This window comes from Gossypium raimondii, chromosome 3 (assembly GCF_025698545.1).
Source record: "Gossypium raimondii isolate GPD5lz chromosome 3, ASM2569854v1, whole genome shotgun sequence".
Taxonomy (NCBI): domain Eukaryota; kingdom Viridiplantae; phylum Streptophyta; class Magnoliopsida; order Malvales; family Malvaceae; genus Gossypium; species Gossypium raimondii.
This window is the reverse complement of record NC_068567.1, coordinates 22,364,986-22,388,780: the sequence shown is the minus strand read 5'-3', so window position 1 is coordinate 22,388,780 and position 23,795 is coordinate 22,364,986. Positions and strand designations below refer to the sequence as shown.

Genomic DNA, 23,795 nt, shown 5'->3' with positions numbered 1-23,795 from the left:
ATTTTGATATGGTAAATTATGTTATTTGAATGAATAACTAAGTTTAAGTGGTGTGTCCCTAAAGTCAAATGGGTTTAAAAATGAGGTATCGAGACATCGTTTATAAATCAAGCTCGTAAATATTTTATTAAATATTTACGAGTGTTATTATGGTCATATTAAAATTTAGTTAAGATATTTTAACGTTTAAATAGTTGATTAAATGAAAATGACTAAATCGTAAAAGGTGCAAAAGTTGAATTCCATTAGTCAAATGGATCAAAAAGCTTTAAAAGATAAACTAATGGATTTTAATGGTAATTATACCATATTTAGAGTTAGTGGATATTCTTGGATAGATTGCATGGTAAGTTTCATGAATTTTAAAGGTTACATTAGTAATTAAATAAATAAAACAAAAATTAAAAGAAATTAAAATAGGTTATCAACTTCAAAAAGACTATCACCACCAAAACTAGGAAGAAAACTTCATTTTTGAGTAGAAAGCATTAGACCAAGTTGATTCTTGATGCATGGTATGTGAAAACTTCATTTTTGAGTAGAAAGCATTAGACCAAGTTGATTCTTGATGGTATGTGATTTTGATCCCGTTTTTAATGATTTTTATGTTTTTGAGTTCGCAATAGCTTAATCTAACTAGCCCGGGGGTTAAATCGTAAAACTTTTAAATGTTATAAATTATGCCATGAATGAATTTGATATGTTTTTGAAGTTTTTTGGTATATTTTTAAGCTTAGTTATTAAATAGACATATTTTGTTAAGTAATTTTTGATGATTTTAAGGTTTAGGGACTTATTTATTAAAATGATAAAATTCAAGGAAAATATTATGAATTAATGATAAATATGGGCTGTTATAATATTAGGTAAAATCGGCTAGCATGATTTATGGTTAAAAATGGTGAAATTGCAAGTTTTGGGTTTAAGAACTAAATTGCATAAAAGGTAAACTTTGATGGAAATTTCATAAAATTCCATTATTAAGAGTTATAAGCTAAATTGGTTATTTTAAATGCTGGAATAGGGTTAATTGAATAAAAATATTTATCTAGATCAAGAAACAACTCAAACGGACAGAAATCGCGAAAAAGTCAAAGTAGTAGAACAGTGGTCTGATTGTGTTAGAAGTTGTTATGAGTTCAAGTAAGTTCATATATTGAATCATTCATTGATGGCAAAATTGTTAATTTCTATTGAATAATTAAGGTAAGTGAATTGATTCTTATGTATTACATGGTTAATTGAATTTAATAATTAAAGTGGGTTAGTGATGAATTTAAAAACAGGTAAATTTCATGAATGGTTATATGAGATATTATATCGAAAAGGGAATTAAACTTAAGTATGGAAAATGTGAATTTCATGGAAAAAATATTGAAATGCTAATGTGAAAATGAAATTCATGGATAAGGATATGGAAATAGACCCGTTTGAACCTTGTGAACACTTAGGATAGAAATAACATGTCATTAGGGATTATATGTTTCGAGTACTGGTCCTGAATGTCCTACCGATGGCTGAGGTCCTACATTTGTTGTGGATTTTCCATAGCTCGTGTGAGCAGCATCGTGTACCTAACATCCCGACCCACAACTCATGTGAGGAGACCCATTTCACAGCTCATGTGAGCAATATTGAAAATGTTATGGTTATATGGAAAGGTGTTTCTGAGTATCTGATGTTATTCTATACGATTCAACGAGTAAGTAAAGGTTAATGGAAAGACATGTATAAAAACTTAATGTTACTAATTTTCACATGAAATGGAAAGATGGATATGTATATATGAAATGAAAATGATAAGAATTTATCATGTGATGGATGAAATATGCATGGAATTTATTTCTTAATATATGTTATGTTCCATAGATGTTATGTTTACTTCTCATTTACTAACTATGTGAATTCAAATGAGAAGAATGTGTAATGGATATATATATATATATATATATATATATATATATATGTGATGGATGATATAGAAAGCCTAATGCTTATTATGTTTATGCTATGATTTACTTGGAACTTACATGTAATGTTATACTTACTAACCTTATGAGGTGGTGTGTATAGGAAAGGAAGTTTGGCATATGACATGATGAAAGTAGGTTTGGTTGTTTAATTTAAAATGTTCGGTAAGTTTAATTTTCCTTTATACGAGCTTACTAAGCACTAGTACCTTATGTAGTTGTTTTCCTTATTTCGTAGATCATCGGAAGGCTCGATCGGTTGGAATCTTCGTCGGAGCACAATCACACTATCCATTGACTGTTTTGGTAGATTTTGAATAAGTTGGGCTAACGGTAATAAATGGCATCTATATGGTTGTATGTTAGTTTGTTATGTTTCGTGTAACACCCCTAACCCATATCCGTCGCCAAAATGGGGTTACAGAGTATTACCAGAATATACAGATGAAAGACAAACATTTCATACTATTTTACGTTCATATCATAAATCAATCATATAAAATTATATTTTCCCTAATATGAACCCTCGAGGCCCAAATTATGCATTAGAAACAAGTCGGGACTAAACCGGGTACTCAGAGATTTTTTCACAAAATTTCAAAATTTTTCCAAGGTGCAGGGGACACACGCCTCTGTGGCCAGGCCGTGCATCTCACACGGTCAAGAGACACGCTCGTGTTTTAGGCCATGTGGACCTTCGAAATAGGGGCACATGGCCGTGTCCTAGCTCATGTCCAAATTAGGGTGCTCTCTGACTTGGGTCACACGGCCAAGCCACACGTCCGTGTGCTAGGTTGTGTGAACATACTGACTTGCATAAATAAGGTACAGGTGTCACACGGCCAAGCCACATGCCCGTGTGTCAGGCCGTGTGAATAATTTTGAGCATTCTGTTATGAAATTTTAAAGATGTAAGGGACACACGGCAAAACACATACCTATGTGCTTAGCCGTGTGTGACACACGGCTAAGACACACGCCCGTGTCTCTGCCTATGTGGATGAAATAAGCCCATTTCTAAGCCATATTTCTCACCCAGACTTGACTTCCACCTAGATTAACACTTAAATATATTCACAAACCAATACAAGACAATCAAATCAAGCCACAACCAAATCTTATACATGACATATCAATACATAAGACCAATTGTTTATACTTATCAATTTAACCAAATACATATATTAGCATATTTGTATCAAATATACGAAAACAAAGCAACCATCAATATACTTCTGAGTTATTTATCTTTCCATTATAACAATCTCACCTCAAGCATCATAAGGTCATATATAATTACATCAAAATATGTCCAACACAAGCTATTCCAATGCCTAATTATATCATAACATTTACTCGCCAACATTGGCCAAGATAACCTATACATGCCATTACAACCAAAGTTAATTTACTATTTATACCGAAATGAGCTGAAGGATAGTGTGAGTGATCTCTGCCAAGCTTCCAACACAACGAGCTTCCGAATTACTATAAAATAGGGAAATTAAACAGAGTAAGCATTTAATGCTTAGTAAGTTCGTATAACGGGAAATTGACTTACCATTCATTTACATTTAAGGTAAGCATATAAAATACATCCAAAGCAATTTGGTCAATAGCCTAAACACATATCCTCATCATGTTAGTCATGTAAACACATATAATAATCCATAATCATGGATAAATAAGTTCACTAAACAAGTTCCATGTATGTATCATTCATCTCATAATTTCTATATATCATGTACTATCTTTTCCATGTAAATTTCAAGTACATCCAGGTAACAATTCATATTGAATTCACATTTTCTTATATCAGAACATTGCCCGTTGAATCATTTAAAATATTAATGGATACACGGGTAGTACACACGAAGTGTACAAATCTGTATTCCGTCAATTCAAATTCAAGAATGCTCATAAGAACACATAAATGGAAAGCTCATTCAAGCTGTATAACGGGAAGCTCATAAGAGTTGTGATCGAAAAGTTCAAGGGAGTCAATATCTGGAAGCTCCGGAGAGCCATTAATCGGGAAGCCCATAAGAGCCAGTTATCGGGAAGCTTCGAAGAGCTATATATTGGCACGCTCATAAGAGCTGCGGTGTGTCCACAACACAAGCAAAATCACAACCAATCGGGATGCTCAAAAAAGCTATTAACGGGAAGCTCGCAAGAACCATATAACGGGAAGCTCGTGAGAGCCAAATATCAGGATGCTCAGGAGAGCTAATAACGAGACGCTCTTTCGAGCTGTGGTGTGCAGGGCCACAACCAATTTAGGAACCCTATATTCATCGAATTTCGTTTATTCAAATGAGACTTAATACTTGCCAAACATTATCGCATATGTTATCATATTTATACATGGCATTTATACAAATCACAAATAACAATGTTCAACTTAAAAAATTTAAATACAATTTAGTTACACGAACTTACCTCGACAATTGTACATTGATTTGTTGATTACTAATCCCATACTTTTTCTTTGCCACGATCTAACATCGTATTTGATCTATCCGGATCTATACGAATGAATTTAAAATCAATTTAATACTTTTCATATTCAATTCAATCCAACTCACATCCTAGGAAAAATTTACCATTTTGCCGCTATACTTTTAATTAATTACAATTTTATCCCTAGGCTCGGATAATGAAATTCATGCAATTTAATCCTTATTCCAAGCCTTGTCGATTTTTATATATTACAATAATAGCTCATGTATTTTATAAAATTTAGAGTTTTCCATGAATTCATATTCTTTTTCAATTTAATCCCTAAATAATGATTTCATCAAAACTTCTTTAAGAAAATACTTTTATATACCCATCAACATCTCAATTTCGTCATTTAATAACTAAAATTATATAAAATCATCAATGGCAACTTCCAAAATTTTCAATAAAACCAAAAATTAAGGTAAGGGTTAGTTGGACCTAATTGTAACAATCTCAAAAATATAAAAATTTCAAGAAACGGGTAAGAATTGAACTCACATGAAATCAAAATATGAATGACCAACTTAAACCCTTTCTCCCATGGCTGTTCTTGTCCGAATTTTATGAGGAAATGTCTAGAAAATATTTTAGTTCCAATTTTGTTTCATTTTAATTTGGCAAAATTGTAAATTTTGCCATTAATTGGTTTTTATTTTATTATTTTCCCATCTTATGTCGCCTCATCCATTTAATTTAGGCATATTTATGCCTTAAGTCCTCCCTTATTTATTAGTTAAGCTATTTAATCACTTAACTATCATAATCAACAAGTTTTTAACCTTTTTCAATTTAGTCCTTTTTATCAAGTTGCAGATGTAATAGGTAAGATTTCTTAACGAAATTTTCATATGATATTCCTATCATACCATAGACTTTAAAATAATATTAAAATAGTTTTTTTCTTTCAGACTAAAATTTGTGGTCCCGAAACCACTGTTCCGATTTCACTGAAAACGGGTTGTTACAACTCTCCCCTTAAAAAATTTTTGTCCTTGAAAATCTTACTAGTAAAGAGGTTTGGATATTGCTTTCTCATAACTTCTTCCGAGTTCCAAGTAGCTTCTTCTATCCTGTGTCATTGCCAGAGAACTTTTATTAAAGCTACCTTTTGCATTTTTTAGTTCTTTTTGTCTCACGTGCGAAAATTCTGACTCGTTCCTCACTGTAAGTTATGTCAGGCTGAATCTCAACCTCTGTCGGGGAAATAACATGTGAAGGATCTGACTGATACCGTCACAACATAGACACATGAAAATCATTATGAATTCTGTCAAACTCTGGCAGTAATGCCAATTGGTACGCAACAGGTTCGGTTCTTTCAGTGATCTCATATGGCCCAATAAATCATGGACTCAGTTTTCCTTTACAACCAAACCGAAGAAATTTTTTCCAAGGTGAAACTTTCAAGAATACTTTGTTTCCAAGTTGAAATTCTATTTCTTTTCATTTTAGATCCGCATAGGATTTCTGATGATCAGAAGCTGCTTTTAAACTATTTGGGATTACTTTCACTTTTTCTTCGGTTTCACGAACTAGATCAACTCCATGTATCTTTTTCTCACTGAGCTCAGTCCAATACAATAGAGTTCCACATTTACGACCATACAGAGCTTCATACGGTGCCATATTTATGCTTGACTGATAACTATTATTATATGTAAATTCGACTAACGGCAAATATTTTTCCCAATTGACTTCAAATTCTAAAATACAGCACTAAAGCATATCTTCAAGAATTTGAATTATACGCTCTAACTGACCATCGGTCTGAGGATGAAATGCGGTACTGAAATGTAATTACGTACCCAAAGCTTCTTGTAACTTGTTCCAGAATCAGGATGTGAACCGTGGATCTCTGTCTGAAATAATAGAGACTAGCACTCCATGTAGTTTGACAATTTCTGAAACATATAATTATGCTAATCTATCCAAGGAGAAATCCATACGTACCAGAATGAAATGTGTAGCCTTTGTCAAATGATCAAAAATTACCTAGATGGCATATTTCTTTTTCGAAGATAGGGGTAACCTTGATACAAAGTCCATAGTAACTCTTTCCCATTTCCATTCCGGTATCATCACTCGCTGTAAGTCCTGAAGGTACCTGATGTTCAGCTTTAACTTGCTGACATATCAAACATCTAGATATGAATTCAGAAATATCACGTTTCATTCCCAGGCACCAGTACATATTTTTTAAATTATTATACATTTTATTACTCCCCAGATGAACAGACATAGTACCATTATAAGCTTTGTGCAAAATCTTCTGTACAAGCTATGAATTCTTCGGTACACAAACTCTTCCTCTGAATAACAAACAATCATCGGGTCCTATTTGAAATTCTAAATCAAAAGACGATTCACACTATACCCGCTTAGCTTGCAACTCATTATCACATTTCTGAGCTTCGCAGATTTTTTGCAGAAACGTCGATTTAGCCTTTAACTCAAATAAGACGGAGCCATCATCAGACAATGACAATCGGGTATTCATTGCTCGTAAAACAAACAGAGACTTTCTACTCAAAGTATCCACCACCACAGTTGCTTTTCCTGGGTGATAATCGATAACCAAATCATAATCTTTCAATAGTTCAAGCCATTTGCGCTGTCTTAGATTCAAGTCTTTTTGCGAAATCAGATATTTTAAGCTTTTATGATCGGTGAATATATGGCACTTTTCACCAAAAAAGTAGTTCCACCAAATTTTTAGAGCAAATACAATAGTTGGTAATTCAAAATCATGCATCGGGTAATTCTTTTCATGTGGCTTTAGTTGTCTGGAAGCATAGGCTATTACCTTACCTTCTTGCATCAGAACACAGCCTAAATTGTTCATTGACACATCACTGTAAATAAAAAATTCCTTACCCGATTCAGGCTGAACTAGGACTAGTGCTTCAGTCAACAAGGCTTTCAATCTGTCAAAACTCTACTGATATTTATCAGTTCATTCAAATTTCACATCTTTTTTGCAGCAAGTATGTCATCAGCGAAGGTATCATCGACAATCCTTTTACAAATCTCCGATAATAACCAGCTAATCCCAGAAAACTTCTGACTTCAGATACATTTTTTGGCGGTTTCCAGTTAAGCTGAAATTTTATTCGAATCCACTCTAATGCCCTCAGCAAATACTATATGATAAGAAAACCAACTTTTCGAAGCTAGAATTCACATTTGCTAAATTTAGCATACAATTGTTTCTCACGCAGAGTTTGCAGAACAATTCTCAAATTATCAGCATGTTCATTTTCATCTCGGGAGAATACCAGAATATCATTAATAAACACCACAACAAATCTATCCAAATACGGCTTGAAAATTCTATTCATTAAATCCATAAATATCACAGGTGCATTTGTCAAGCCAAACAACATCACAAGGAATTCATAATGCCCATACCTGGTTCTGAAAGCTGTTTTTGGCACATCTAACTCTTTCACCTGTAACTGATAATAACCAGAACGAAGATTAATCTGCGAGAATACTGTAACACCTTTCAACTAACCAAATAAGTCATCAATACGGGGCAGTGGATACTTATTCTTGATTGTAACTTTGTTGAGCTGTCTGTAATCAATACACAATCTCAAGGATCCATCCTTTTTCTTAACAAACATAACTAGTGCACCCCAGGGTGAAGAACTAGGTCGAGCAAAACCTCTGTCAGTCAGTTCTTGTAATTGTGATTTCAACTCTTTTAGTTCTGTAGAGGCTATTGTATATGGTGCTATAGATACTGGTGTTGTTCCCAGTACAAGATCTATGTAAATTCGACCTCTCTAATAGGTGGTAATCCAGGTAATTCCTCTAGAAACACATCAGGATATTCACATACCACTGGCAGTGATTTAATTTTGGATTCAGACACTTTAGTGTCCAACACATAAGCAAGATAAGCATCATACCATTTTCTGACATATCTCTATGCTGACATGGCTGATATCATATTAGACAACCCGCCCAATTTATCAGATTCAATACAGAGCATTTTACCATTTTGACAATTCAACACAATATGTTTTTGTTTACAATTTACCACGGTATCATACTGAGTCAACCAATCCATACCCAAAATCACATCGAATTCATCAAATCGTAATAACATCAAATCAATCGCGAAACAGAAACCCCATATCATTAACGGATAGTTATTGCAAATTTTATCAACCGTCACATACTGGCCTAGGGGGTTCGATGCTTTAACCACGAATTTAGTGGAATTGACTGGTAAATTTTTATTAGACACTAAATTCGTGCAAATGTATGAATGGGTTGAACCGAGATCAATTAAAGTAGTTATATCGGTATCGAGAAGAGAAAAAGTACCAGTAATAATGTCGGGTGCAAAAGCATCCTCACGTGCATGAATAGCATATGTTCTAGCCGATACTCATGCTTCAGATCTGACAGTTGAATATTTTGTCGTACCTCGGTTACCACTCACATTGTCGGGGCTACGAGGGGGTCTACCTCTCGTGGCGGGGTTGCTCGGCCTTGAAGTTTAAACAATATCTTTTTTAGGCTTTTTCGGCCAGTCTCTTAAATAGTGGTCAAAAGAACCACATCTAAAATAGCCTCCGCATTTCATACGGCACTCACCAAAATGCAGTTTATTATAATGCTTGCATCTAGGTTTGTGGTTTCCAACACTACCCGCACTTGCCACAAATGTAGCCTAAGATCTTCAATTGGAGCGTTGAATACTTCTATCTCTTCCAAATTACCCCGCAGAGGTGGTGGAATGGTCATGATGCTTATTTGATTTCTTTGATGCCGAATGATATGACTTTCCAGTAAATCCTTTATTTGAAAATCTGGCTTCCATCTTAGCTTGTCTCTTTTCTTTACTCAGCTTTTCAGATTTATGAGCTCGATCAACCAGGACGACAAATTCTTTTAATTCAATAATCCCAACTAACAATTTTATATCTTCATTTAAACCCTCTTCAAACCGCTTACACATGGTGATTTTAGTCGGGATACATTATCTGGCATACTTACTCTATCGAACAAATTCTCTTTCATATTTAGATACCGTCATATGCCCCTGTTAAGCTCTAAAAATTCCTTCCATTTCTGATCAAGGAATCTTTGGCTAATATGCTTCTTTTTTAACTCAGTTTGGAAAAATTCCCAAGTGACCTTTTCTTTTAGTACAACAGAAATTAAGGTGTTCCACCACTGGTAAGCTGAGTCTTTTAACAGAGATACAACACATTTAAGACATTCTGTCGGTATACAAGATAGTTCATCCAGAACTCTAATAGTATTTTCCAACCAGAATTTAGCCCTTTTAGGATCATCTTCAGCGGTAGCTATGAATTCTTCTGCCCCATATTTACGAATTTTATCTACAAGAGGCTTACCAATTCTAACAAGTTCTGTACCTTGAGGTATATCAGGATCCGGTTAAGAAATAGGAGGGGTGGAGGTTGTTGTACAACTGAATTTGTTTTTACAAATTCAGTAAACCATTCATTCATCATTTGGAAGAAGGTTTTTTTTCCTCTCCTCCTCGACTTTTAGATATGGGCCTTCTACTACTTGAGGCTGCTCTTTAAACTGAAGCTTGAGCATTGCTCTCAACTTCTTCGAAATCAGCTTGGTTGGATGACATTACTATATGAAAAACATGTTTCAAAATGGTCAGGAGATATGACACTATCACATGTTATATAATGACATGTATAGCTAGACTTGTACTTGCTACGTTAGTATTAGAATCGGCTAAACCGTAGCTTTGATACCAATAAATGTAACACCTCTAACCCATATCCATTACCGGAATAAGGTTACAGAGTATTACTGGAATACAAAGATTAAATACAAACATTTCATATTATTTTACATTCATATCATAAATCAATCATATAAAATTATATCGTCCCTAATATGAACCCTCGAGGCCCAAATTATGCATTAGAAACAAGTTGGGACTAAATCGGGTACTCAGAGATTTTTCACAAAATTTCAAAAAATTTTCAGGGTACAGGGGACACACGCCCGTGTGGGTAGGCCGTGTGTCTCACACGGTCAAGAGAAACGCCCGTGTCTCAGGCTGTGTTGACATTCAAAATAGGGGCACATGGCTGTGTCCCAACCTGTGTCCAAATTAGGGTGCTTTCTGACGGGTCACACGGCCAAGCCACATGCTCGTGTGCTAGGCCATGTGAACATATTGACTTGCATAAATAAGATGCACGGGTCATACGACCAAGCCACACGCCCGTGTGCCAGACCGTGTGAAAAATTTTGAGCATTCTGTTTTGAAATTTTAAAGATGTAGGGGACATATGGCCAAAACACAGGCCCATGTGCTAGGTCGTGTGTCACACACGGCTAAGACACACGCCCGTGTCTCTACCCGTATAGACGAAATAAGGCCATTTCCAAGCCATATTTCTCACCCAAACTTGTCTTCCACCTACATTAACACTTAAACATATTTACAAACCAATACAAGACAATCAAATCAAGCCACAACCATCTTATACATGACATATCAATACACAAGACCAACTGTTTATACTTATCAATTTAACCAAATACATATATAAGAATTTTTGTATCAAATATACCAAAACAAAGCAACCATCAATATACTTATGAGTTATTTATCTTTCCATTATACCAATCTCACCTCAAGCATCATAAGGTCATATATAATTACATCAAAATATGTCCAACACAAGCCATTCCAAATGCTAATTATATCATAACATTTACTTGCCAACATTGGCTAAGATAACCTATACTTGCCATTATAATCAAAGTTAATTTACTATTTATACCGAAATGAGCTGAAGGATAGTGTGAGTGATCTCCGCCAAGCTTCCAACCCAACAAGCTTCCAAATTAGTATAAAACAGGGAAATTAAATAGAGTAAGCATTTAATGCTTGGTAAGTTCGTATAATGGGAAATTAACTTACCATTCATTTACATTTAAGGTAAGCATATAAAATACATCAAAAGAAATTTGGCCGATAGCCAATAGCCTAAACACATATCATCATCATGTTAGTAATGTAAACACATATAATAATCCATAATCATGGATAAATAAGTTCACCAAACAAGTTCCAGTATGTATTATTCATCTCATAATTTCTATATATCATGTACTATTTTTTCCACGTAAATTTCAAGTACATTCAGGTAACAATTCATATTGAATCCACATTTTCTTATATCGTAACAATGCCCGCTGAATCATTTAAAATATCGATAGATACACAGGTAGTACACACGAAGTGTACCAATCTGTATTCCATCAATTCATATTCGAGAATGCTCATAAGAGCACATAAACAGGAAGCTCATTCGAGCTATATAACGGGAAGCTCATAGAGCTGTGATCGGGAAGTTCAAGTGAGCCAATATCGGGAAGCTCCGGAGAGCCATTAATCAGGAAGCTCCAAATAGCCGTATATTGGGACGCTCATAAGAGTTGCAGTGTGTCCACAATACATGCAGAATTACAACCAATCGGGCTGCTCAAAAGAGCTATTAACGGGAAGCTCGCAAGAACCATATAACGGGAAGTTCATGAGTGCCAAATATCAGGATGCTCAGGAGAGCTAATAATGGGATGCTCTTTCGAGCTATGGTGTGTCCACAACACATGCAGGACCACAACCAATTTAGGAACCCTGTATCCATCGAATTTTATTTATTCAAACGGGACTTAATACTTGTCAAACATTATCGCATATGTTATCATATTTATACAAGGCATTTATACAAATTACAAACAAAAATATTCAATTTAAAACATTTAAATATACAATTTAGTTACACGAACTTACCTCGACAATTGTACATTGATTTGTTGATTACTAATCCCATACTTTTTTCTTTTCCATGATCTAACTTCGTATTTGATCTATCCAGATCTATACGAATGAATTTAACATCAATTTAATACATTTCATATTCAATTCAATACAACTCACATCCTAGGAAAAATTTACCATTTTGCCCCTATACTTTTAATTAATTACGATTTCGTCCCTAGGCTCGGAAAATGAAATTCATGCAAGTTAATCCTTATTCCAAGCCTAGTAGATTTTTATATATATCAATAATAGCTCATGTATTTCATAAAATTAAGAATTTTCCATGAATTCATATTCTTTTCAATTTAATCCCTAAATTATGATTTCATCAAAATTTCTTTAACAAAATACTTTTGAATACCCATCAACATCTCAATTTCATCATTTAATAACTAAAATAATATAAAATCATCAATGGAAACATCCAAAATTTTCAATAAAATAAAAAACTAAGGTAAGGGTTAGTTGGACCTAATTGTAACAATCTCAAAAACATAAAAATTTCAAGAAATGAGTAAGAATTGAACTCACATGAAATCAAAATACGAAGGACCAACTTAAACCCTTTCTCCCATGGCTGTTCTTGGCCGAATTTTATGAGGAAATGTCTAGAAAATCTTTTAATTCCAATTTTGTTACATTTTAATTTGGTAAAATTTACAATTTTGCCATTAATTAGTTTTTATTTTATTATTTTTCCATGTTTTGCTGCCTCATCCATTTACTTTAGGCATATTTATGCCTTAAGTCCTCCATTATTTATTAGTTAAGCTATTTAATCACTTAACTATCATAATTAGCAAGTTTTGCACCTTTTTCAATTTAGTTTTTTTTATCAAATTACACATGTAATAGGTAAAATTTCTTAACAAAATTTTCATATGATATTCCTATCATACCATAGGTTATAAAATAATATTAAAATAATTTTTTTCTTTTGGACTTGGATTTGTGGTCCCAAAACCACTGGTCCGGTTTTACTAAAAATAGGTTGTTACATTTCAAGTCGATGTCTAACATACTTGCATATATATATGTTTTGAAATAAATGGTATATGCTTGTGTTAATAGGTGAATTTGGCCTCTTATGTGTGTCTTGTGAAGGAATGTGAATAAATGGTATAATTTGAGAATAAAGTAACTAAATGGTGAGTGTGTGATGTGTGTTTGGCATGTATAATGCTTATATGTAAAAGGTGCCATGAATATGTTACTTGGTCCACTTGGTTTGGTCATATCTTTTGGAGATTATGTTTTGTGGTGGACTTGTAAAGCTTTGTAAATAAGTGTCTTTTGGTCACTTTGAGTGACATATAAATGTATGTTTTAGACATGTTTATATGTGTGGTTGAAATGTTTATGGTTGCAGTGAAGTAAGCTTGGGCTATGGAGTGATAGTAAATTGTTTTAAGTTGAGGTGCCTTTGAATGGCATATTGGTTAGAACCTATATATTGATTGTTTTGACATGTTTTAGGCTTGTTTAAATGTGTTTTTAAAGTATAGGAATGGTTGATTTTGATTTGGCTTGGAACCTAAGTGTTGGATGAAAGTTTGCCTTGTGTTAGAAGCTTTTTAAAGTGAACACGGCCTGGGCTATTTCACACGGCCATGTGTCTCATTAAGTTTTAGGTGTAGGATGTTCCACACAGTCACAGTTAGTTACACGATCTGGCCACAAGGCTCCGTGTGAAGCCACACGGCTATGTGACCCCTATTTCCAAAATTTTGCATACTTTTCTGTTTTGATTCAAATTAGTCTCGGATTATTCCCAAACTATTTTTAGGGCCTCGTAAGCTCAATTTAAGGCACGTAAGTGCATTTTTACCTTGATTTTTATAAGCTATTGAATGTTATCATTTATTTTATATTTTTGTTTTTGTTTGATGATAAATGTCATGATTTGTATTGTAACGCTCCGTAATCCTAACCCGACGACGAAGATGGGTTAGGGGTGTTACAGGCTCAAAACCAAAAGCCCCCAAACGTTGAGATTTTTTTTTGCAATTATGCCTTATTTTTAAAAAAATGTTGTGGCATGAAACCTATTATTTATATTTTTATATTGCATGACATTTAATTAAGTTTAGGGTTTTTTAAAAAGTTATGCATGAATCCTGATTTTTATTTAAAACATCACTAACTATCATTTTCCATGGCTATACTTTAAATAAAATTTTTAAGGCATAATAAATTAGTATTTAACTAAAATTTATACAAGAATTAAAAAATGTTTTAAAATAATAGGTTTTCAAAACTCTGTTAATTTGCTAGATCACTTTGGTGACTAATGTAATCTTCCAAATTCGGGTCTAACATCTAAGTTGGGTTGGGAAGGCTACAACCAGTTTATGAGAGCCCTGTTTGGGACGCATGAAAGCCCTTTATGGGTGGTAAAGGACTTTACGGAGTCAAAGGCTTTAAGCCGTATGAATGAATGCAAGTCTATGGCCATGGCAAGATTCAGCGAGGGTCCGTGAGATTATTCGCGTATGTGAATTCATGTTTATGTCTGCCTCACTATTTTGGCAAATATGGAATCCTCTTGATAAGTTCGCTAAGAATGAGTTTGATTATTGGTAATCTATGGCATTGTGTAACTCCAAAAATATGAGTTATCTGTTTATGCGAGTTCGTTTATGAAAGATATGACATCCCGTTAGGGCTGTCTCACATGTATAGGGGTGAGCGTTAGATCAAATCGAGTCGAATTGAGGGAAAATATTTTGAGTTAATCGAGTTGACAAGTCCTATTTTATCATCCTAACTCGATTTGAATTTTTTTCAAATTAGGTCAAGTGAAATTAATTTTGGGTTGAGTGAAATTGTTCGAGTTAAATTAAAAAATTAAAAATGTCGAATTAAAATCTTATTACGGTATAACTAATTCCATGTTGGAGCACATAAATTTGAAACTATATATATTTGAAAAAATTTTCAAAGCAAAATAATAATAATATTTTAGTATGATAAAATTGAATCATTAATTAACTTATTTAGGTCCCGAAAATTGTTGTTCTAATTTTTTTAATTTTAGCTTTCTTTATATATTTTAGAATTTTTAAAAATATAAATTTTAGATTTTTTATAAATATTTTGAATTTTTAAAATGATTTTCAATTTCTTTGTAATTTTGTTGAGAGAGACTAATTTGCTCATATTCAAACTTGACAAGGACTAAAAGGTATTTACACCAATCTATTATTCGAATTATTCAAATTGTAAAATTCAACATGATTCAAACTCCAAACTCGAATTACTTATTGTAGTTGACTCGAATAATTCAAATAACCTGAATATCTAGATTTGATTAACTCAAAATTCGAAAAAGAAATCGATTTTTTAAAATCGAATCAAGTTTTGCTCACCCCTACACATGTAAGATTCCGCAAAAAGGGGAGTCACCTATATGAATCCACTTACATGTTATCTAATTCTAAGAATAGATCACTAAGTATGGGTTATCTGTTATTGCGGGATAGAGGTAGGATATGACGATTAGCTAGATTTGACTACTTGATTGAAATGAGTAGATTTTGTTTATTTATTTGTAATGGGGGTCTTTTTTTATGAATATGCTTACTTGTCTATGAAAAATGAATCTACAAGGATCGTGCTACGAATCCGAGCCAGTTAGGACAAGCTACTAATAGTAGTTCACAACATGGACTATTCGCCAAGATTTGCCTTACTTGGTTATCTGTATTTATTGGTGTAAGATGTGCTATGAGAATTATTTATGGGTTTTCTTTCATATAAGTCCGTTGGTAAGAATCTACAAGGATTTTCTCTTAAAGATTCAGAAGCGTAGGAGTTCGCAAAGGCAACTAGCGAAGGTAGAATTGGTAGGAATAATCTGCCAAGAGATCAAATGTTTATCTATATTCTGATATTACATCTGTGAAATCTCATCAGTGGAAGCTTATTGGGTGCAACACTGTATATAGACAAATACAAAATTTTTTATTTTCAATAGTAGATCTATAGCAGTCAAGTACGTTGACTTGTTTTCTAGAATGTGCAAGTAAATAAGCAATGGTGTCATTAAAGAGAATGTGCCAAGCACATGTGAGCCAGTTCATGTGATGTAGATTCTTTCCAATAAGATTGGCGAATCATCCCAATACAGACAAGTCAAACATGAATTCTGAATCATGAAATACAAGCATGCTAGCTTAGTGCTGATAAGGTATGAAAACTCGCTAAGTTCATTGAACTTATGTATGTATTATTTTTGTATTCCATGTACAAATGGGAAATTCAAGGTTTCGAGGAGGTACCAGGCCAGAATCTACCGCGCTCAGATGGACATGCTTTTTAGTCGTAATATGCATACAGTGGGGTGACCTAGACGCAGAACCTCAAGGTTATAGTCAAATTTGTAATTAGATATGATTAAAACATTATTTTCAAACTAAGCAGATATTTAATATGTTAAAGCTACTTTGTAAAATATTTTGTACCTTATATAAAAGTTACATATTGAAATAAATTTATATATGTGGCGAGGTCAATTAGATCATTGTGTTTTAATATTAACTAATTTAGTAAGTAGGAATGGAGGAATATATACATATTAGAATATGTTAGTTGAGTTTTGAATATAAAGCGTAGCACCCTGTAATCCAGATCCCGCGATCGGATCGAGTATGTGGTGTTACACAAATCTCTTCATACAAACAAAAATGGAGACGAAAATCTTTTCATGCAAACAAATTTCTCTCAACCATTTTGATTCTTGAGGCAAAAACGAAAATGTTTTTATTATTATAATGTAGAAAAAAATCAAAGAACCTTTTTTTTAAATTGAAAAGTCGATGTTCAATAACAAAAGAAAAAGAAACAATTCTCTTTTCTTAAAGAATGGGAGAGGGGGAGTCCTTGAATTTTCATGCAAAATTTGGGCCAATTTTTAACAAATTTGATTAATTAAATAATAGTTTAGGAGAAGGTGAGTAGCATACCTAAATCTTAGGTGGATCTGATAATCAAAAATGGAAATAAAAAAGGGAGAGTTTGAAAGTTTGGCTGTAGATCTAGAAAACTCTGGGCTTATTGTGGCAAAATTGATGTTAGATTTGGAAAACGGGAGGTTGAAAGGTGGATTTTTTTGGTGTTGATCGATTGTTATGGTTGCTTCTTAGCAATGGTTGCTGGATTGTGGATTTTGCTATAACAAAATTTCTAACCAAATACAGGAAGTTCTAAGAACATCTCATTAGAAATTTGGGTATAACCCTTTAGTTTTTTACTAAGATATCTAACAAGATATTCTTAAAAATTTTGGTATTGCATTAGAGATTTTTATATAGCATTGATATTTTGATATTGCATTAGAAATTTTTGTATTGATTACAAATTTTGGTTTTGCATTAGAAATATTAACATCTGGTTAAAAACTTTGAAGTTGTAAACTAGAATTTTCAATCATTCACCTTTATATAAATTTAATTGCGGGGTTTAAATTTTTTGACATTGACAAATAAAATTAAGGAAAAATATAACTTTTTACCCCTAAACTTAGCAATTAGGTTCATTTTGGTATTTGTATTTTATTTTTGCTCGTTTTGGTGCATGAAATTGACAACTAAATCCATTTTAGCCCTTGAACTTAGATTTCGTGAAGATTTAATGATGTGATTAGTGTTCTTGGAACATAATTGGATTGCTCGAAAAGATCAATAGAATCGACAAGCATACTTGTATAAACAAAGAGGTTGAACAAGTTGAATTGAAAATAAATCGAAATTGATAAAAATTGAAAACTTAAACAAAAACAAGTAGTTGAACAAGTTGAACCAGTTTAATAAATTTTTTTAATTTTTATTTATTTATTTATTTATTATTGGTCTAGTTGTTGAACCCATCAAATCGATTGGATCAAGAATCAATGGTCTGACCGGTTCAATCACTAATTCGGGTATTAGAACATTGCATTTGACACTTTAAGATTGTAGCACATCTTCACTTGAAATTTTGTATAATTTTTTAAATTTTCAAGTGATGGTATGGCATAATCTCTGAGTAACATGACATTAGCTTTTCATATTTTGAAGTTTAAAGACCAAAATAAATTTAATTATCTATTTTTTTTAAGTATCAAAGTGATAAATAATTATATTATCCCTATAATTAATTATAAATAAATTATTAAAAATTTCATAAAAGGACGCGTGTGGTGGTTATTTATGAATTATGATCTCCTCCTCCAGTCGGATCATTGGTTGAGTCTGAATTACTCCAAAACTTTTATCAGAGCTATCTCAATGTCAATCTCCGATCCCTCCGCTGCTCAAACTCCACTTTTGGATGACACTATTGACGGCTGCCTTGACTACAAAGGCCGACCTGTCCGCCGCTCAAGCTCCGGATGTTGGATATCCGCTTCTTTCATCATAGTCGTCGAAATTGCTGAGAGGTTTGCTTATTACGGAATCTCTTCTAACCTCATAACTTACTTGACGGGGCCTCTGGGCGAGTCTACTGCTACCGCCGCCGCGCAAGTTAACGCTTGGAACGGGGCGGCCTCGCTTCTGCCTCTCTTGGGTGCATTCATTGCTGATTCTTTTCTTGGCCGATACCGCACTATCATTCTTGCTTCCCTTGTTTATATTTTGGTAAAACATTTTCCTTTCTTTTCTTTCCCAATAGATAAGAACAGCTAATGTTTCATCATAATTTCTTCCTTAAATATTTAATTTTGGCGTTTAAAAAGACAGTCCGCAATGCCTGAAATTTTGGTTCTTAGCATTTTTAATTTTAAAATTTTCTACCCTGTTTTTTTCCCTCGAATATTGACATAGAAAATGGAGGGTATAGTTCCTTTTGGAATAATAATTGACATGATTTTTAGCCTCTGCTGTCAGGTTAGGGTATTGAATTAATTATTGTGACTGAACTTTGATGAAACTGTGAGAGAGAGAGAGAGAGAGAGAGAGAGAGAGAGAGAGAGAGAGGCTTTCTGCTAGTATTCGAATTGTTTCATAGGTTTAAATGTTTTCCTGTCATTTTGGATGCCTTCTGGAGTAGTATAGCCCAAGGTTCAATGAGCCAAAAAAAAAACACCTATAGCCCAAGGTTATCCTTCCTCCATGTGAGATATTTTTTCCATGGCTTCTTGGCAATCAAGGATGGACTTACTACAATGAAAAGAATGTCAAGCCTGGGAACGCATTTGAAATTGGCTTTCTGCTCCTTGTGAGAATAAGATTCATCTTTGTTGGGTTGTTATCTGACCTAGAGAGAGAGTGAGCTGGGGTACCTGAGCTACAATTCTAGATGAAAAAGCATAGGAACTTTAGAATTGGTAAAACAACAGACCATTTTTGCTGCCTTAGCTCTGATGGAACTTTCGTTATTTCATAAAAGTGGCACCAGTTCATGTTATTTCTTTTGAGTTGTGATTGTGTTTATTGATATAGTTGGTAGAAATCAAGTTTCTAGTTTGAATATTTATATTTTTATTTTGAACCAGTTTCATAAAATTCTGTCTGCATGTCGTTGGTTATTAGCTGTTTGCAAAAGGAAGTTGAAGGGGGAGATAGAAAGAGCTAACAGTAGTTAGAAGCAAAACTTGAGTTTAATAGAAGAAATTAGGGAGAAACGAGGAAGTAATTGAGGAGAGAAACCATGGAAAATCAGTGAGGGTGAGAAGTGTCCAACTCAATAATTTGTTATCCAAAAATATCAACATTTGATACTCCAGGCCTAATAGATATTCAAACAAAAATGGTTTTTGTAGCTAAATGAAGTCATAATAAAAGGTGTAATACCTAGCTCTAAACTATGCTATTTGGACTTGAGGCCTAAGGGGTGTGCTGGATATATGTATGTGTTTGGCATAAATATGCTCTACTTTTTGAAGTTTTCCCATGTATTTGGTGCATTATGCCTCATATTCATGTCTTGATATGTGTTGGACATAGTTGCTCTGGAAAACATGAAAATCCCAAGTAACGTAGGCCCTAAAATAGTACTTGGAAATAAGGTAAGCTACTTAATATAAATAACCTAATAAATTGAAGTAAAGATTACTATTACACTCGTAAACTACAACTTCATTACTAAACAAACTCTTTAAGAAACTCCTTTCCATACTGTGTATGCTTACTTGCTTCTTATGTATTAAAATTTGTTAAATCATCCAATGAAACAAAGAGTTTGAATTTAGGCTCGACTTCAGAAACCTTGACTCAAGCTCTCTTTAACAACATTGATCATTACGAACGCGCACAATAATTCTCAAATTAGTGAGGTTGCTTGTCATGTTCAAACAAAAACTTTGAAGCTCAATTCAAGATGTGAGAAAACCTGCTGTAATATCAATTGTACTTGATGAATCTGTTTCATGACTTAGCTTTTCTCATCGGTAGCTGTAGGGTAGCCACAGGATTGTTTTGATTGTTTAATTAATTGATTAGAGTGCTTACTAGCTGTTTTCCATAATTACTTCATTTGGAATGAGTTATAGGGGCTAGGCTTGTTGGCTCTCTCTGCCACACTTGGTTCCATCAGCAGTTCTGGTGGTCAAAATGCAGATGACATTGCATTAAGCTCTTCACTTCAGTTTCAAGTGATACTATTCTTCTCCTCGCTGTATCTAGTAGCATTTGCGCAAGGTGGACACAAGCCATGCGTTCAAGCTTTTGGAGCAGATCAATTTGATACACAAGACCCTGAGGAGTGTAAAGCCAAGACTTCATTCTTTAATTGGTGGTACTTTGGTATGTGTGCGGGTACCTTAACAACCCTTTCAATTTTAAATTACATCCAAGATAATCTTAGTTGGGTTCTTGGATTTGCAATACCTGGAATTGTGATGGCTGTGGGACTGGTTGTTTTTCTGCTTGGAACAATGACTTACCGGTATAGTGTGAAAGGGGATGAGGAAAGCCCAATTGTGACTATTGGTCGAGTATTCATTTTGGCAGTTAGGAACCGGAAAACATCGTATTCTGCAATTGCAGCAGAGGAAGAAGCCCGAGGAATTCTTGCAACTGAAAGTTCCAAGCAATTCAAGTAAGTGAGATATTTTTGCACTAAAGGAATTAGGACCATAAAAAAAAGGGACAAATAGAGCTTTAGTAAAGGTCAATATCTAAAGCCTCATGCATTTTCCTTAAGTGCCACCATATTTTCTCCATTTAACTTATCATGTATAAACTCGTAATGATTGCATGGTAATGAGATATAGTTTTGTTTATCATTTTGTAACTGCCTTCATTGAGGCAATCATAGCATGATGTATAGTTGACATGGAGCTCTTGCTTGTTGCTTTTCTTCTTCCTGTTATTAAAGTGTTTAATGCTTCAACTTTATTGAACCAATTGAGTTTTTCTTGCTCTTTTTGGTTTATGAAAATAATGCTTTTATATACATTTTCTGTAGCAAATGTCTCTAACATGGCAATATGGATCTTTTTAATGTGGTAGATTCCTCAATAAAGCCTTGCTTGCTCCGGATGGTTCAAAGGAGCAAGGAGAGGTGTGTAGCATCAGAGAGGTTGAAGAAGCAAAAGCTGTTATAAGGCTTGCACCAATATGGGCTACAAGCTTGATTTATGCAATTGCCTTTGCACAATCATCGACCTTCTTTACTAAGCAAGGGGCTACCATGGACAGATCAACTGCAATGATGGGCTTTGAAATACCTGCTGCTTCACTTCAGTCATTCATTAGCCTTTCGGTTGTTCTTTTCATTCCTATATATGACCGCATTTTTGTTCCTTTAGCAAGAGCCTTGACAGGGAAACAAGCTGGAATTACATTGCTTCAGAGAATTGGAAGTGGAATGGTAATATCTACTATATCATTGGTAATTGCTGCTGTAGTAGAGATGCGGAGGCTTAAAATTGCTGAAGAATATGGATTGTTAGACAAGCCAAATGTGATGGTTCCAATGAGTGTATGGTGGCTGGTCCCTCAATACGCATTGTATGGATTAGCTGATGTCTTCACCATGGTTGGTCTTCAAGAATTCTTTTATGACCAGATGCCAAATGAATTAAGGAGTGTCGGTCTTGCGCTCTACCTTAGCATCTTCGGTGTTGGAAGCTTCTTAAGTAGTTTTCTCATCTCCGCCATCGAGAACTTGACCAGTGGGGATGGCCGAGATAGCTGGTTTGCAAATAATCTGAATAGAGCACATCTTGATTACTTTTTTTTGCTGCTTGCTGTGCTTAGTGCTGTGGGATTGACTCTCTATGTATGTTGTACAAAATATTACATTTATGCTAGATGGGGAAGGACGTTCTAAGTCGCGATTTTCTAGGTATCACCAGTCCATTGATTGTTGTAACTGTAATATATTAAGCGACTTCTCACTAAATGGTTGGTTAAACTTGTAAGAATGTAAACCATGAATGTAAGGATTTTAAATTATTCTGTAAGTTAGAAAACTCTTTTGCTTCAAGAAGAAAATGATGGCCTTCAACAGACAATTGTTATTACTATTACAATATCTCATCATTGTATTTAGATTTGATTGCACTCATACTGAGATGGAATATAGGAGATCTTACCAACATCATTTCTTTTGGAGAAAGCATATGGTGAGGGACATTTGAGGATATAGTTGAAATCGTGGAGAAAAAAAACATATCTTCTTTTCATTGGTGTGGGTGTGTGGAGAAAAAAATATATTCCTAAGAAAAATAATTTTATTTCCATTATTGCTTGTAGAATTGATAAGGAGAGAACAATTTTTTTTATTTTATTAAAAAATTGTATAATTTTGTAAAATACATACTTATATATTTTTCATTTCAAATTTGGAAGGAGTTGTTTTTATACATTATTGTAAAATTGGTAATTTTTTTCCTTACAATGCACACTCAAAAATTATTTTTCATTCCAAGTTTTCACTCTCCTTTTACTTTTACTTTTACACTCAACTAATCACTAATTTCTTTTTCCTCGTGTCTCAGATCTCATTTTTAGTTAGAAAATAATGGTTCATTAGAAAAAAAGTGCCTCATACGAAGAAAAAGTTTCTTATTTTATCCCTACCTTTGGGTTTTACAAAGTTAAATATATTATATAGTATAAATATAAATTTAATTATTATAGAAAATAAATATATTATAAATATTGTTATTATATAATAATTGTATAAATATTTTTAATACAATTGTTACCCTAACTCAAGAAATAGGTCAAAAACTAGAAATAAGCAACCCAAAGGATCCAAAATGAATAATTACTTAGGATGTGTATTTTTGGTTTTAATTGAATTAACTAGTCAAACCGAATTAGTTTAATTAATCAATTGGCCATTGAATCTAATTCGGTCAGGATTAGTCAAAGGTTTTTGAAAATTTTGATTATCGATCAATTTAATTGAAACTGAATAATTAATCCAAATGATTAATAAGTCCAATATATTAGAGATAAATCCAATACATTATATAAGCCCAACATATAAAAATTAATGGACTCATAAATATTTCTATAATGGGCTAAAAATTATGAAAACTA

General features: G+C 33.5%; 2 protein-coding genes across 2 annotated transcripts; one reads left to right on the top strand and one right to left on the bottom strand.

Moving 5' to 3' along the window:
• Positions 1–5,918: 5,918 nt before the first annotated feature.
• LOC128039924 (uncharacterized) lies at positions 5,919–9,233 on the bottom strand. The gene is made up of 8 exons (XM_052628859.1): positions 9,084–9,233; positions 7,884–7,957; positions 7,677–7,781; positions 7,284–7,399; positions 6,850–7,031; positions 6,505–6,579; positions 6,281–6,334; positions 5,919–6,113 (listed from the first exon to the last, which is right to left on the bottom strand). The coding sequence occupies exons 1-8, from the start codon at positions 9,231–9,233 to the stop codon at positions 5,919–5,921; spliced, it is 951 nt and encodes a 316-aa protein (XP_052484819.1).
• A 9,280-nt stretch (positions 9,234–18,513) lies between these two features.
• LOC105793871 (protein NRT1/ PTR FAMILY 5.10) lies at positions 18,514–22,759 on the top strand. The gene is made up of 3 exons (XM_012622743.2): positions 18,514–18,938; positions 20,792–21,339; positions 21,753–22,759. Exons 1-3 carry the CDS (start codon positions 18,588–18,590, stop codon positions 22,573–22,575), a joined length of 1,722 nt encoding a protein of 573 aa, XP_012478197.2. The 5' UTR covers positions 18,514–18,587; the 3' UTR covers positions 22,576–22,759.
• Positions 22,760–23,795: the final 1,036 nt, after the last annotated feature.

Bases quoted from the DNA above. Each gene is read 5' to 3' on its own strand.
- LOC128039924 (XM_052628859.1), bottom strand. From the start codon at position 9,233: ATGACCATTCCACCACCTCTGCGGGGTAATTTGGAAGAGATAGAAGTA. The intron at 7,958-9,083 runs GTGAGTGCCGTA...GTATTCTCGCAG, and splicing joins TTATAATAAACTGCATTTTG to ATTAATCTTCGTTCTGGTTA. The intron at 6,580-6,849 runs GTATAGTGTGAA...GCTGAACATCAG, and splicing joins ATGAGTTGCAAGCTAAGCGG to GTACCTTCAGGACTTACAGC.
- LOC105793871 (XM_012622743.2), top strand. From the start codon at position 18,588: ATGTCAATCTCCGATCCCTCCGCTGCTCAAACTCCACTTTTGGATGAC. The intron at 18,939-20,791 runs GTAAAACATTTT...AATGAGTTATAG, and splicing joins CTTCCCTTGTTTATATTTTG to GGGCTAGGCTTGTTGGCTCT. The intron at 21,340-21,752 runs GTAAGTGAGATA...TTAATGTGGTAG, and splicing joins GAAAGTTCCAAGCAATTCAA to ATTCCTCAATAAAGCCTTGC.